This window comes from Hemiscyllium ocellatum, chromosome 12 (genome assembly GCF_020745735.1).
Source record: "Hemiscyllium ocellatum isolate sHemOce1 chromosome 12, sHemOce1.pat.X.cur, whole genome shotgun sequence".
NCBI classification, from domain to species: Eukaryota; Metazoa; Chordata; class Chondrichthyes; order Orectolobiformes; family Hemiscylliidae; genus Hemiscyllium; species Hemiscyllium ocellatum.
The window spans coordinates 11,292,172-11,308,907 of record NC_083412.1 but is presented as its reverse complement, the minus strand read 5'-3'; the positions used below and the strand labels follow the sequence as shown (position 1 = coordinate 11,308,907).

General features: G+C 48.9%; 1 protein-coding gene across 2 annotated transcripts in view; it reads right to left on the bottom strand.

Moving 5' to 3' along the window:
* Positions 1-14,168, bottom strand: part of plcxd2 (phosphatidylinositol-specific phospholipase C, X domain containing 2) — a 32,724-nt gene extending 18,556 nt beyond the window's left edge. For both annotated transcript variants that reach the window (XM_060832878.1, XM_060832877.1), the window contains exons 1-2: positions 13,849-14,168; positions 292-755 (exon numbers count right to left, since the gene is read on the bottom strand). In XM_060832878.1, the coding sequence (XP_060688861.1) occupies positions 292-755; positions 13,849-14,038 (654 nt within the window). In that variant the 5' untranslated portion in view covers positions 14,039-14,168. The remainder of the gene's footprint in view (positions 1-291; positions 756-13,848) is intronic.
* Positions 14,169-16,736: the final 2,568 nt, after the last annotated feature.

Genomic DNA, 16,736 nt, shown 5'->3' with positions numbered 1-16,736 from the left:
GTATTGAAATAGGAACTGTTATGGAAGAATTACTCAATAGAGTGTTGTATAAAAAAAAATTACCAGGAGATGCAGAAATTCCCTCACGAAGTTAAAAACCACACAACACCAGGTTATAGTCCAACAGGTTTCATTGGAAGCACTAGCTTTCGGAGCGACGCTCCTTCATCAGGTGATAGTGTCACTCCGAAAGCTAGTGCTTCCAATTAAACCTGTTGGACTATAACCTGGTGTTGTGTGGTTTTTAACATTACTGCCACAATAACTTCCAGAGAACTTGGGAGCACTAACCTGATACTTGTGTTCCCATAAATACTGCAGCGTTATTTCCTCCACTAGGTTAGCTCGGCAGAGTTTGGGTCCGAAGGTGTTTCTGAGCATCCGGATGAGGTAGTCGTGGTGTGAGTCGTCCATTTCATAGTAGTGGTTGAAGTCGAGGAAGACCACCTCTTTGGTGTGAGCCGTCAGGAAATCGTCAATCTCGATCAGCCCGTCGTGAACCTTGCTGCCGTATAAACCGTGAATGAAATAAAGTTCCTCGCTGTCCCCGGGTTTTGTAGAAACGCGGAGGTCAAAATAACGGATGCCGGCCTCCAGCTGCTCCCGAAATGTCAAGCTTTGTGTCACAGACCACCTCTTCATCATCTTCTTCCAGAAGGACCGAAAAATTCCGGCCATGTGCCTGACCACGACTGGCTGGTCCGGCCCCACGGGGGATTTTTCATCAATCCAGAAGCTAAAGGAGTCATGAGATCCTGCAGATAGGGAAGCAGAAACGGGAAGTGGTGAGACTACGGTTCTGAAAAAGATCCTTCTCTCACTCTCAATCTCAGCGCCACGCTGTGCATTCGTACTGAGCAGAAGTCCCAGCAACACAGGGCCGGGGCGTGCTCCATGGCCTCGCTCCGGTGGTCAGAGCGTTGTCACGGTTACCACAGGAAAACCGAATGGGAAAATTCTGACATCACAAGTGAACAACACCAGGGACTGACGGAAAGGTGCGGCCAAGACCTGGTGCCAGATTCCACGTGGCATTTGTCCTGCTCTGTCCCTTGCCAGTTCAGCAAACTGACCCCTGACCTTGCGAGGTCCATGCAACGTTAAGAGTAGCAGAGGTGATCGCTCAGCCCCTATGAGCATGTCTGCTGTATCCATGGAGACCAAAAGCCACAAAACCAGTTAAGTGCGTGGGGGGGGGACAGGTAGAGATGAACATTGTCTCCTACCACCCCCCTCCAAAGCTGATTCTCTGAGCTGCCCTCCCAGTGAGAATATTCCGGAAGCTGGAGGGTTTCTGACTGTGCTGTGTGCAATGTATTCCCTCACTTGGGGAGTCAGGCCCAGCTGCTGTAAAGAGCTGTACCCAGCAACAAGCTGAAGTGCAACTTAATCCCAAAGTGGAAGATTGGTCAGCAGTATAACTGCCGTCCACTCCACAATCAACTTCAAAGGGAGGGGACATTCGATTGGAAAGTCGGAATGACTTTGAAAATATGGTCCTCACGCTAAATTAGAAGCATCATCAGTAAGGATTGGTTCATTCACGTTTCACACCAGTAGATTCCGAATGGAAGCACAGAGAGCAGCCACTTTAATTCACACACTTACGGAATTAGTACCATTGAATCATTCAGTACAGATCAGGCCCTTCAGCCCATCTAATCTGTACTGCCAAAAATAAACTACGACCTAGTATCTCACTTTCCCACACCTTGACTGTTATGACATTTCAAGTGCTCATCCATGTGCTTTTTGAAGATTGTGAGGTTTCCCACCTCAATACTCCCCCTCCTCCCAGGCAGTATATTCCAGACAGCCACCAAGCTTGGGGTGAAACTGTTTTTGCTGAAATCTCCTCCTGCCTTTCCCATTAAAATTCTCCTCTTTGTTACTGACAATGTCACAATAACTCAGAAACAGCCCATTGTGATCACCAAATGAGTATCTCACTCCCTGTCATTTCCCCATAGCCCACAAACTTCTCCTTTTCAGATGAGAGTCCAAGTGCATTTTGAGAGCTCAAGTGGACCTCCCTCCCCCCACTCTCTCAGACAGTACACCCCAGACCCTAACCCCTCGAGTGAACCTCCCTCCCCCCACACTCTCAGACAGTACATCCCAGACCCTAACCCCTCGAGTGAACCTCCCCCTCCCCCCACACTCTCAGACAGTACACCCCAGACGCAAACCCCTCGAGTGAACCGCCCTCCCCCCACACTCTCAGACAGTACACCCCAGACGCAAACCCCTCGAGTGAACCTCCCCCTCCCCCCACACTCTCAGACAGTACATCCCAGACCCTAACCCCTCGAGTGACCCTCCCTCCACCATAGTCTACGACAGTACAGACCTGAACCACTTGCTGTGTGAAGGGGATTTTCTTACATCTCTTTTCCTTCGTTTACCACTTATTTCAAATCTGCTCCATCTCACACCTATGACATTCCAGAGGTCAGCAGATGCCCTGTCAGAGTCTGCAGCACCTTCCCTGAACAACATACACCATTCAACATCCCGTGGACCAGGGGGGAAACACAGCAAGTCTCAAACAGCTTCCCTGTGATTGACCCTATCTGGTGAATGGCATGTTTTGAGCTCCTTACCGTGTGATGGTGGTCTGTGTTAAACAGGTTCAGGACCAGCCAGGGCCTTTGTGCAGGGGCCTGACCTCCACCAGGGACCCAGTACACACCCTATATTCACTTGTGGAGTGACCCAAAACAACGCTGCAAATGCCCTCGACAGACTGAGGGGACGTGCGGCAAATCACCTTCAACTCAGCAACTGGGGAGGCAGTAACTTGGCTCCACTCTTTAGGTAATTAAATAACTGACAGTTCGTTGTGAATCTGATGATAAACTGTAATGCTGCAGAAATATTACTGTACTGATACTTTGTAGAATCTCATCTACTTCAAATAGAGCCATAGAATCACAGAGCACAGAAACAGACCCTTCCATCCAGCTCATCTGTTTCGATCAGATATCCTAAATTAATCTCGTCCCATTTGCCAACATTTAGCCAATATTCTTTGAAACTCTTCCCATTCATGTGTCTATCCAGATGCCTTTTCAATGTTATAATTGTACCAGCCTCCATCACTTCCTCTGGCAGCTTGTTCCATACACACACCACCCTCTATGTCAAAAAAGTTGCTCCCTGGGTCTCTTTTAAATCTTTCCCCTCTCACCTTAAACCTATGCCCTCTAATTTTGGACTCACCCACCCTGTGGAAAAGAACTTGGCTATTAATGCCCCTTCACAATTTTATAAACCTCTGTAATGTCACCCCTCAGCCTCTGACACTCCAGGGAAAACAGCCCCAGCCTATTCAGCCTCTCCCTGTAGCTCAAACCCTCCAACCCTGGCAACATCCTTATAAACCTTTTCTAAACCCTTTCAAGTTTTCTGTTTAGTATATGAGCTGCGTTACTGTGGGGTCTACAAGTAGATCTGGGGGGAGGAAGAGGTCGAGCTGTTTGGAATCCTTCAGGAAAGACGTCAAGCAAGATTCAAAATAAAAACGACTTAGAATCTTAATATTAGTCTGATAAAACATCTGACTGTTGCGAAACAAAGCTTTTAACCAGCATTCAGTGAATCCTGTGCTAGCATCTATACCTGCAGAGCTGCATAGCCTCTGGTCTGCAAGTGACTTGGAAATATATCTCCATTCCTTCAGTGTTGCTGGGTCGAAGTCCTGGAATTCCCTCCCTCACAGCATTGCATGTCTCTCTACAGCTCATGGACTGCGGTGGGTCAACAAGTCAGCTCACTACCACCTTCTCCCAGACTTTATCAGTGACACGCATATCCCGTGGATGAATAAAAATACTCTTTGGAGCTATCACTCTTCAGACCAATGATAAAATGCCTGCGACACTCAGCTAAGTTTATTAACAACGATTAGTAACAAAGCTGATATTATAAAGCACCTTCAGTGCAGGAAAATTGACCATAATGTTCCAAAGGAGAACATCAGAGGTCCAATAAAAGCCATGTGATGAGATATTAGGGGGGAACCAAAAACATAGTCAGGTGGGTCTTGAGAGGAATGAGATTTAGGAAAAGTTTTGGCCCCAGACAGGTGATGGTATTGCTGCTCATGATGAGGCGAAAGAAGTGGGAGGTGACAACTAGATGGGCCAGGGTCCCAGGTTCGATTCCAGCCTCGGGCAACTATCTGTGTGGAGTTTGCACATTCTCATCGTGTCTGCGTGGGTTTCCTCCGGGTGCTCCAGTTTCCTCCTACAGTCAAAAGATGTGCGGGTCAGGTGAACTGGCCATGCTAAATTGCCCGTAGTTGTTAGGAGCATTAGTTAGAGGTGGGGGGTGGGTTAGTTTTTGGAGGGTCGATGTGGACTTGTTGGGCTGAAGTAGGGAATCGAATCTAATCTAATAATGGTCTTCTTGAAGCAGGTGGGAACCTCACCTCAAAGTCAGGAGAGGTGAATGGTGTCAGTAAATACTGCCGCCTGCTGGTCCACGCAGGATCTGAGTGCACGGCCGGAGATTCCATCTGGGCCAGTCGCTTTTTGTGGGTTCACCCATCTGACATCTGTGGTGGTGACCCCGGGTACAGGTGCACCTGAGGCTTTTGGGGGGGGGGCAGGCGACATCATTTCACTGACCTTCTGTTCCAAACCTGCAGGGAATGCATCGAGCTCTTCGAAGGAGGTTGCAGTGTTGTCCGTGATTCTCCTCAGCTTTACTCTGTAGCCGTGTACACGTTGCCACATTCAACGTGTGGTTAGTCTGGGATTCAAAAACAGTTTCTTCCCCGCTGTTACCAGACTCAAATATAAAAGTCGATCTTTCTCTGCACCTTCTCAGTAGCTGTCACACTACATTCTGTTCTCTTAGCCTGATGTACTCATGTAGGGTATGATTTGTCTGGATAACATGCAAAACAATACTTTTCACTCTACCAGTGCACGTGACAATAAAATAAAACTGAATCAAAATAAAGGTTAGAGAGGGAGGAAAGAGAAGGAGTTCTCAAAGAATGCAAGGGCTGCACACTGGGAGGGACTCAGTAACAGCCAGCATAACAGAGGGGTCTGAAGGATGTCCTGAAATCCCACTGACTTGTGGGAGCCTGTGGCCTATTGACTGACCAAACAGGAGAAAACCTCTTCAGAAACACACCCATCAAACGGAGGGATTTCATCAGGCATTGTACAGAGGTGCAGTTGAGGCACTGGAGGGAGCAGGAGGCTCCGAGCGGAAGGGAGGCCGGACTGGAAGACGATGTAGATGAACCAGCACAGAGAGTCCTGGGTGAACTGGAGTCAGTGCAGTCCAGGAACAGGAGTAGCACGGATTTGCTTGGTTTGTGGAGACCAGTCTGGACAGCAGTGGAAAATACCATCGAAACACTTTCGGTTAGTATAGCATGTACAAACATTCATCCGAAATACCTCCCATGGGGACGACGAATTCACGCTTTGGTGAAAAGGTGCTTGTTTTGTGCAGAATAAATATGTAATTACCCTTGAGAGGGCATTAAAGTTGATGTAGATCTGGAGTCACATGTGGGCCAGCCTGGGAGGGGCTTCCTTCCCTAAAGGTCAGGATCTAAGGGGGCGAAGGAGCAGGAGCAGGCCCCTCAAGCCTGCGGTACCGTTCAATAAGATCATAAAACAATGTGATTACTCCACATTCCTGCTGTCCCCTCAGTATACATTCTTCTAATGGTTAACAACAATCTATTGATCTCTGTCTGGAAAAGATTCAAATGCTCTGCTTCCACTACCTTTTGAGGAACAAAAGGTCGAAAGACTCGACCCTCTGTGAGAAACATTTTCACCTCACCCGTGCCTCAAATGAGCAACCCCGTAATTTTAAATGATGATCCATAGTTCAGGATTCTCCCATAAGAGGAAACATCCTTTCCACACCCACTGGGTCAAATCCCCTCAGGATCCTAAATGTTTCAATTAAGTCACTCTTCTAAACACCAGAGGATACCGGCCTAGACTGTCTCGCTATTCTTCATAAGGCAATCTGTACATTCTAATTCAAGAGAGTGAGGGGGCAGAGCTGAGTATGGAGGCCATCACTCAGGAGAAGATGCTAGAAAAATGGCCTGCAGGATAAATCACCTGAACCAGATGGACTACACCTCAGAGTTCTAAAGGAGGTAGCTGAAGAGATAGGGGAGGTGTTAGAGGTGATCTTTCAGGAATTGCTAGAGTCAGAGAGGGTTTCAGAAGACCGGAAAATCACTAATGTGACCCCCCCTGTTTAAAAATGGAGTAAGGCAAAAGACAGAAAATTACAGACCAATTAACCTAACCCCTGTGGTGGGTAAGATCCTGGGATCCATTGTGAAGGATGAGATTTCTGAATACTTGGAAATGTATGGTAAAATAGGGCAAAGTCAGCATGGTTTCATCATTGCCTGACAGATCTGCTAAAATTCTTTGAGGAAGTAATGAGCATGTTAAACCAAGGAGAGCCAATGGATGTTATCCAGCTGGACTTCAAGAAGGCCTTTGACAAGGTGCTGCAGAAGAGGCTGTTGAGTAAGATAAAGGCCCATGGTGGACTCAGTGAGGACTCAGGGGTTAAATTTCCGGGGGTGGCACGGTGGCTCAGTGGTTAGCACTGCTGCCTCACAGCGCCAGGGACCCAGGTTCGATTCTAGCATCGGGCGACTGTCAGTGTGGAGTTTGCACATTCTCCCTGTGTCTGCGTAGGTTTCCTCCAGGTGCTCCAGTTTCCTCCCACAGTCCAAAGATGTGCAGGTCAGGTGAACTGGCCATGCTAAATTGCCCGTAGTGTCAGGGATGTGCAGGTTAGATGTATTAACCAGGGGTAAACATAGGATAAGGGTAAGGGAATGGATCTGGGTAGGTTATTCTTCAGAGGGTGGGTGTGAATTCTATGATTCTAAATTTGATGGCGTTTAGAAGGATGAAGGGGGACCTAATTGAAACATATAGAATACTGAATGGCCTGGACAGAGTAGATGTTGGGAAAATGTTTCCATTGGTAGAAGAGACAGGACCCGAGGGCATAGGCTTAGAATAAAAGGGAGACCTTTTAGAACGGAGATAAGGAGAAACTTCTTCAGCCAGAGAGTGGAAAATCTATGGAATTCATTGCCACTGAAGGCTGTGGAGGCCGGGTCAGTGAGTCTGTGTAAGGCTGAGATAGATAGGTTCTTGAGTATCAAGGGTTACAGGGAGAGAGTGGGAGAACAGGGTTGAGAAACATATCAGCCAGGATTGAATGGAAGAGATTCAAAGGACTGAATGGCCTAATTTCTCCTCCTATGCCTTATGGCCTTAAATATTAGCCTGGTAAAGTCTCTCTGCCTACAATGCATTAACATCCTTCTTTAGTGAACCAGCTTTTTTTTAAACAATGATATCGGAGCCATAAATGAGACTGGTTTTAAAAAGACAAGATTTTAAATTTGTGAAATTTGGAATTAAGAGTCTAATGATGACCATGAATCGATTGTTGAAAAAAACCTATTTGGTTCACTAATGTCCTTGATGGAAGGAAGGACCATTCTTACCTGGTCTGGCCTACATGTGACTCCAGACCCACAGTAATGTGGTTAACTCTTAACTGCCCTCTGGGCAATTAGTGATGGGCAATAAAAGATGAGCTAGCCAGAGATACCCCCATCCTGTGAAGACAAGAAAAGAAACTGTGAAGATGCTTGAGCAGTACCAGCACGCCAGAAGGCACAACCTGCCTACAATGTATGGCTTTGACAAAGGGTTAAGGGATGAGGCACCCAGTCAATCTCATTAATCTACAAGGAAACACTAGGGTCAATGGAAGATAAGACAGGTATCACACCAACATCACACTTTTTAATCATTCGTCTTACCAGCCCACAGCAACACACGGGGCTGTATGTTTAATTGCCAGTGCTGAAGAGGGAGAAGATTTGAAAATCGCATCTTTAATCTATGGTTGACAATGATCCTCAGGACAGTTTGCAGTTTTTCCAAAAGGCCTTTGGGCTGTTCATGGTCAATTGAGGGCCCCTAAGGTTCCTGAAGCAGTTATGAGTAATGTCCAGAAAGGAAGCCTCGACAGGCCCAATATCCTGCTGACTCATGGGTAGCCCTGTCATGTGACCAGCCAAAATGGATTGATTTGGTTGGTTTAGGAATGCAGAAGCACCCACAAGCGGGGTCAGGAGTGGCACATAAACCTCCAAACATCTCATCAACTTGATCCATCAAGCACCAGTGATCCAAAAAATGGCAGAATCTGCAGACTGTAGGAGGCATCGAACTGGAGTGAAAACATGTCATCTTCAGTTCTGAAGTAAAAGAAGGGGCCTATCTGCTACAGAACAGCACTTTCAATCCAATTTTTTCTAGTTGTAGCCAAACAATCTGGTGCAGTGTACCGCAAAGCTATGGGGATCGATGTAGGAAAGTTCTCTTCCATCTGTGTATTTTGGTCAAATTTGAGAGCTTATATAATGCTGGGCCTAGCACTGCACCTTGATGAGTTGTCCTTGGAAACTTTCATTATCATCACTGGTGCTCCCTTGCAGACAAGGATGACTCTCTTCCACTCTCAGGGTGAGTCTATAGGTGGCTGTACAGAGCAATGTGGCTTCCGCAGGCTCTGTTACTCTTGGAACAGAATGTGGTCAGGGAAAAGGGTGGCACTGAGCGCCTTACGCTATTTTTGTTTGGATTCCACTTGACGAGGTGCTTGATGCCTTCCCAGGTGCTTCCCCTTTGGGCCGGTGATTCCCAGGTGCCTGTGGGAATGCCACACTTCGCCAGTGAGGCCTTGTGGGTATCACTGAAACACCTCCTCTGTCCACCCGGGGCTCACCTGTCATTTCAGAGCTGGGAGTAAAGCACTGGCTAGTCATGCAGACAACATGCCCAGCCCATCGCAGCTGACCAAGGGCGGTCAGTGATGGAAATTTTATGCTGTCTTTCTCCCCCAATCCTTCCAAGAAGCTGCCTGCACCCTTCAGCAAGCCAACCGCAGACTCTAAAATGGCTGCCGCCAATCAGGCAGCGCATGCCTCCATGGCGCACAGGGTAGCTGACTGCACAGTTCACCCCTTGACTAATCAGGACACTGACTATTCAATTTATCAGCCTTTTTGTATTCTTTCAACCACACCAAACACATCTCAGTTCACACCATGTCGTGTGATTGAGTAAAAGCGGTTCCCACTAAATTCCTTTGACTGTATTACAGCAGATGGTTAGTGCCTCTCAATGACATGACTCAATGTAGGATCGAGCTAAGCTCATTCCTAATCAGCTCTGACAACAACAAATCTCCCCGTTGCCAAAAGTAGTTTCAACTTGACGGTCAATTAGGAAGTACATCTGAAAACATTTCTCTTGGCGGGAGCAACTTTATCCCACATCGCACGAAAAAAACTAATACATGTCACATCACTTTTAGATCTTTCATTAGCGAAGCTGGGTCATTAGGTATATGCAAGGCTGAGTTTGACTATATTTAATCAGTAAAGGGAATGAGGGTGATAGGGAAAGGGCAGGAAAGTGGACTTGAGGATGACCAAATCAGCCATGATCTCATTGAATGGCAGAACAGACTCAAAGTGACAAATAATCTACTCCTGCTCCTACATCTCATGGTCTTAGAGAAACGCAGAAGACACAGCGTCACACTGTACAGTGACATATAGGGTCACACTGTACAGAGACAGAAACACTGTACAGAGACACACAGGGTCACACTGTACAGAGACACATAGGGTCACACTGTACAGAGACAGAAACACTGTACAGAGACACACAAGGTCAGATTGTACAGAGAGAAACTGGGTTACACTGTACACAGACACAAAGAGTCATACTGTACACAGACACACTGTACAGATACACAGGAGGACACTGTACAGAGACAGAGACACTGACACTGTACAGAGACACAAAGGGTCATACTGTACACAGACACTGTACAGATACACATGGGGACACTGTACACAAACACACAGGTTAATACTGTACACAGACACATAGAGACACGCTGTACAGAAACAGACAGGGTGCCCCTGCACAGAGACACACAGGGAGACATGGGGTCATACACACTGCACAGAGAGATACAGGGTTATACTGTACAGAGACATGGGGTCATACAGAGACACAGGATATCAAATAACCATGAGTCAGAATACAGGAAGGAGATAGAGTGCTTGATGTCACAGTGCAATGGTAACAATCTCTCTCACAACGTTAGCAAAACAAGGAACTGATCATTGACTTCAGGGAGAAAGGAGGAGGACAAGCCCCTGTCAAGATCAACCGAGCTCAGGCGGAGATGGTTGACAGTGTCAAGTTCCGAGGATTGATGATAACCGACACTCTGTCCTGGCCCTCCCATGTAAATGCAAAGGTCAGGAAGGTACAGCAATGCCTCTTCTACCTCAGGTGGCCTAGGAAATACAGCGTGTCCTTATGGACCCTCACCCCCTTTACAGATGCACCATAGAAAGCATACTGTCCGGCTGCATAACAGCCTGGTACAGCAACGGCTCTGCCCAGGACTGCAAGAAACTACAGAAAGTAGTGTGTACAGCCCAGCCCATCCCAGAAGGCAAACTTCCTATCCACTGACTCCATTTACACATCCCATTGCCATGAAAGGCTGCTGACACCATCAATGACCCTCCCGTCCCAGTAATGCTCTTTTCCAAACTCGCCCGTCAGGCAGAAGGTACAGAAACTTGAACACACGCACCAACAGGTTCAAGAACAGCTTCTTCCCTGTCACTATTAAACTGATGAATGGACTCTGCAGCTGCAAATAATGTTGATCTTGTTTTGCGCACCTCCTGTGAATCTGTCTGTACTGCTCACAAAACAAAGCTTCTCCCTTTACTGTATTTAGGTACACGTGACTACAATAAATCAAATCTAATTCAAAGGGTCACACTGTTTAGAGACACACGGGATCACTCTGTACAGAGAGACAGTGTCACACTGTGCAGGTACACACAGACACACAGGGTCACTCTGTACAGAGAGACAGTGTCACACTGTGCAGTTAAACACAGACACACAGGGTCACTCTGTACAGAGAGACAGTGTCACACTGTGCAGGTACACACAGACACACGGGGTCACTCCGTACAGAGAGACAGTGTCACACTGTGCAGGTACACACAGACACACGGGGTCACTCTGTACAGAGAGACAGTGTCACACTGTGCAGGTACACACAGACACACAGGGTCACTCTGTACAGAGATGCAGTGTCACACTGTGCAGATACACACAGGCACACAGGGTCACTCTGTACAGAGATACAGTGTCACATTGTGCAGATACACACAGGCACACATTGGGTCACGCTGTACAGAGACAGACAAGGTCACACTGTACACACACACAGGATCACACTGTAGAGATACACAGGGTGATGCTATACAGACACACTCAGAGTGACACTGCATAGAGACACACAGGGTCACACTGTCAGAGACACATAAAGCCACGCAGGGTCACACAGTATACAGTCACAGAACACAGCGATCACTAATGACAGATACAGAGAGGGGTCACATGATACAGATAGAGCCAAAATTCACTCAGTCGAGAAAAAACTCATCAGATGAAGTGAAATTGTTTGAATTGCCCTGTCATATCAAAAAGGTCCTGAGGCTAGTAATTGAAAAGCAGAAAAGCAAGGTTGTGTCCTATTGTGGACAGGGGCTGCACGGTGGGTCAGTGGTTAGCACTGCTGCCTCACAGCGCCAGAGACCCAGGTTCAATTCCAACCTCGGGTGACTCCCTGTGTCTGCGTGGGTCCCCTCTGGGTCCTCCAGTCTCCTCCCACAGTCTAAAGATGTGCAGGTTAGGTGAATTGCCTGTAGTGTTAGGTGCATTAGTCAGGGGTAAATGTGGGAAATGGGTCTGGGTGGGTTACTCTTTGGAAGGTTGGTGTGGACTAGTTGGGCCGAAGGGCCTGTTTGCACACTGTCAGGAATCTAATCTACCTCAGTTGCTTGCTGGGAGTGATATTTGAGGCCAGAACCAACAATATGCAGCCTCAGTGAGAATTTTGGAAACTGCACACAGACTCAGAGAGCTGCAGAGTGAATCACAGTCCTGTGGGAATCATACCCGTGTGAAGCCAAGCAGGATGGCAAAGGATGGTGCAGGAATTGGACATCTCTATGGCATGCCAAGGCGCTACCTCAATGCAGTAGCTGTCCTGTAATACCTGGATCTAGCATTAGGAGGCAGATGGATCAGAACACACTGCACTCACACATGTTCAGTGTATACATGGGACACACACACACACGTTCAGTAAAAATGCCAAGTGCTTACATTCACATCATCAGTGAACATCTGAGGCACTCACACTCACATGTTCAGTGAATATGTACGACACACGTGTTCAGTGAACATGTGGGACACTCAGTATTCACTGAATATATGGCCCACTCATGTATTCTGTGAATATGTGGGACACTAACTCACGTGGTCAGTGAATATGTGGGACACTCACGTGTTGAGTGAATATGCAGGACATGCACACTCATGTCTTCAGCACATACAAAGTGCTCACACTCATCTGTTCACTGATCACACAGCACTCACAATCAATGAACAATGCGGTTCTCACACTGCATGTCCACTCACATGGCGAATGAACACGCGGCGCTCACACTCCCGTGTTCTGTAGCGAGTCACTCCCCTCCTGACTCGCCTGTCCACCACCTGGCACAAGGCACAGGTCAGGAGTGCGATGGAATATTCCCCACTTGCCCTGATTGGGGGAGGGGTCGCAGCTCCAGCAAGAGGCTTGCCATCATCCAGGACAAAGCAGCCCACTTGACTGGCACCACGTCCACCAACATCCCCCAGCTACCCGCACAGTGTGGGAGCACGGTGGGCTACACCCTTCAATTTACAGACACCTCCCCCACCCCACCAGGTGAGAGATTCCCTCCCCCCCCGCCCCCGCCATGACAATACTGCACACAGGCGGATCCCAGAGTCAGATCTCACCAACCCCCCCGCCCCCCTCAAGATCTAAGACACCCCTAAACCTCACCCCCCGGGGGTGCACAGGAGGATCCCAGAGCCGGATCTACCCACTCCCCCCCCCCCACACCTCAAGATCTAAGACACTCCTAAAACCTCAAACCCCTCCAAGAGGTGCATAGGAGGATCCCAGCGGCGGGTCTCCCCACTGCCCCCTCAAAATCTAAGACACCCCTAAAACTTCACCCACCCAGCCAGGCTCCCCACCCCCAGGGGTGCACAGGAGGATCCCACAGCCAGATCTCCTCACTCCCCTCCCCCCTCGTGATCTAAGACACCCCTAAACCTCACATCCCCACCCCCAGGGGTACACAGGAGGATCCCACAGCCAGATCTCCTCACTCCCCCCCCCCAAAAGATCTAAGACACCCCTAAACTTCACAACCCCACCCCCAGGGGTGCACAGGAGGATCCCAGAGCGGGATCTCCCCACCCCTCTCAAGTTATAAGTCACCCTAAAACCTCCCAGCTCCCCCCCCCGCCACCACCCCCCACCCCCAGGGGTGCACAGGAGGATCCCACAGCCAGATCTCCTCACTCACCCCCCCCAAAGATCTAAGACACCCCTAAACTTCACACCCACCCCCAGGGGTGCACAGGAGGATCCCAAAGCGGGATCTCCCCACCCCTCTCAAGTTATAAGTCACCCTAAAACCTCCCCCCCCCCACCCCCAGGGGTGCACAGGAGGATCCCACAGCCAGATCTCCTCACTCCGCCCCCCACAAAGATCTAAGACACCCCTAAACCTCACCCCCCCCCACCCCCACCCCCAGCAAAGGAGTGCACAGGAGGATCCCAGAGCCGGGTCTCCCTTACCTGGCACGGCCAGATTGGCGAGGGGCAGGGCGCTGAGAGCCGGCGGCAGGCTGCCCATCCAGTCGGCGTGCGGAGAGGCCGGTCCCCGGCGCTGGGATCGTGGCTCGGGCTCCCGGGCAGGAGGAGGCTGCGAGGCTCCGAGCTGGCGGATCGCCTGGAGTAGCCAGGTAGCCCAGCCGGCTGCAGACATCCAGCCCCGGGGAAGGGGGTGGCAGACAGACACAGACACAGGGGGAGACAGGAAAGCGGGGCTCCGGGAGAGGACAGCACAGAGTTGGCACCACTCCCTGTCCCTCCTCCCTCTACTAACACTTGCACCCTCCCTCAGCCCATAGCTAATCCTCTAATCCTGTCAGCCTCTGCAAACAACCAGCGTCCGGAAAGATTACACCAACTCACACCCACTCCAGTACAGCCACCTCTCTGCAAATATTTCACCTCCAGAAAGGGGGCTGCTCTGTCCCCCTCACCAGGGAGAGACACCACCATCTCACCAGGGAGAGACACCACCTCACCACCATCTCACCAGGGAGGGACACCACCATCTCACCAGGGAGAGACACCACCATCTCACCAGGGAGAGACACCACCTCACCACCAGGGAGAGACACCACCATCTCACCAGGGAGAGACACCACCTCATCACCTCTGATCATCACTTCCCTCCCCATCCCATGATCTTCACTCTCTCCTTCACCTCCCACATCTCTCCTTCACCCCACTGGTCTCTCTCTCTCTCTCTCTTCGCCTCCCAGTCTTTCTCATCATCCACCCCCCACCGTCCCCCAAACGACAGCAGTCTCTCTTCACCTCCCCATCCCTTTTTTACCCCCCATCTCTCTCTTCACCTCACCGTGTCTCTCCTCACATCTCCACCTCCCTTTACCTCACCATCTGTCTTCCGTCTCCCCACCTCTCCTTCACCCACTCCCCCCGTCTTTCTCTTCACCTCCCTGTCTCTCTTCACCTCCCTGACTCTTATCACTTCCCCACCTCTCCTTCACATCCCCATCCCACCTTCACCTCCCGTCTCTCTCTCTCTCTCTCTTCACGCCCCCATATCTCTCCTTCACCTCCCGATTTCCCTGTTCTCCCCCTAATATAACTCTTGCTCTGTACCTTACCCCCCCCCGTACCTCCCCCCCCATTTATTTGCCAGTTTTTCTCTCTCTGCACACACTGCCAGACCTGCTGCGTGTTTGTTTTAAGATCCCCAGCACCGATAGGAATTTCCTACATTAGGCCAGCGAGCGCCTAGATCAGCCCTGGGCACAATGGCAGTTTGCGGTGATTGTTGTGCCCACACCCTGCGACTGTACACACAGGAACATACACAGTCTGGCCCTGCCACTTCATTGCGACTGTTGTGAACAGGGTAGCCTGTTCACAAGGCAGGGAGGAATCAGGATATTGAGCATTAGCTTGATACTCCAGCTACTAGAGGATGGGTCACTGGATAAAATCCTGCATATTGTCCAGTCACCCCTCATTGTACACGGAATATTAGCGGAGACACCTCCAAAAAAAATAATGTGAAACCAAGACCCATGAATATCTTTCACCCAGGAAGCCACACGCTCCAAAACGTGTGAGACTTTGATGGGTGCAGAGATTGTGCATGTCTCATTCTCTGGCGTAGGGCCCTCAATGGGTCATTTTGTTTTTATTAACGTGGCCTGGCTGGATCTGTCACTCATTGTCCAGAGGGCAGTTACAAGTCAACCACATCACTGTGTGGACCAAGGTAAGGATGGCAGATTTACTTCCCTAAATCCTGATGGGTTTTTTTTCCCGGAAGTTTCATGGTGATCATTAGACCAGATTTTATATTGAATTCATATTCCACCATCTGCCATTTGGATTTCAATTAAAGTCCCTGGGACATTACTTGAGCCTCTGGATGAATAGTCCAGCAATAATACTATGTAGTCATTGTCTCCCCATGAACAGGCACCATATCAAAGGTGTCCAGCTGCAATTATGGTATCATTGTAGGACAAGGAGCTGAATGTATCTACGAATGTCCACAGTCAGCGAACCAGGGAGTAGGAAGCAGGAGTCAATTCTTATAAATGTTGCAAAAGTAAAAATTGGGATGCGCACATTAGACGTTCAAATATCATAAATCAATGTTGTGGCAGGAGCAGTGATGTAGCACAGAGATCAGTGCTGGGTCCCTCAGTGCTTGTGATATTCATAAATGATGTGGAATCGAATGCAGAAGGAGTGATAAATAATTTGTGGATGACCCTAAGATTAGCTGGGTAGTTGAAAGCGAGGAGGAAGGTGTTAGGTTACTTGAGGATATAAATGGATTGGTCTGATAGGCAGATTAGTGACAGGTGGAATTTAACCTGATAAGTGTGAGGAAAGACACTTTGGAAGATGGAAAAAGACAAGGGAGTAATCAATGAATGGCAAGACATTAGGAAGCTCAGAGGATTTGATTTTTGATTTTGACTTACTATTGTCACAAGTACAAGATAGAGTGAAACATTTTGTGAGAGGAGGGAAACCGCGCAACCTTTTAAAAAATATTTGGATGAGCACTTGAAATGTCATAATGCTCAAGTCTGTGGGTCAAATGGCTCAGGGGTTAACACTGCTGCCTCACAGCACCAGGGTCCCAGGTTCAATTCCAGCCTTAGACATCTGTCTGTGTGGAGCGTGCACATTCTCCCTGTGTCTGTGTGGGTTTCCTCCCACAATCCAAAGATGTGCAGGTCAAGTGAATTGGCCAGGCTAAATTGCCCATAGTGTTAGGTGCATTAGTCAGAGGGAAATGGGACTGGGTGGGTCTTCGGAGGGTCGGTGTGGACTGGTTGGGCTGAAGGGCCTGTTTGCAGACTGTAGGGAATCTAATCTAAATGTGGGAAAATTGAACTGGG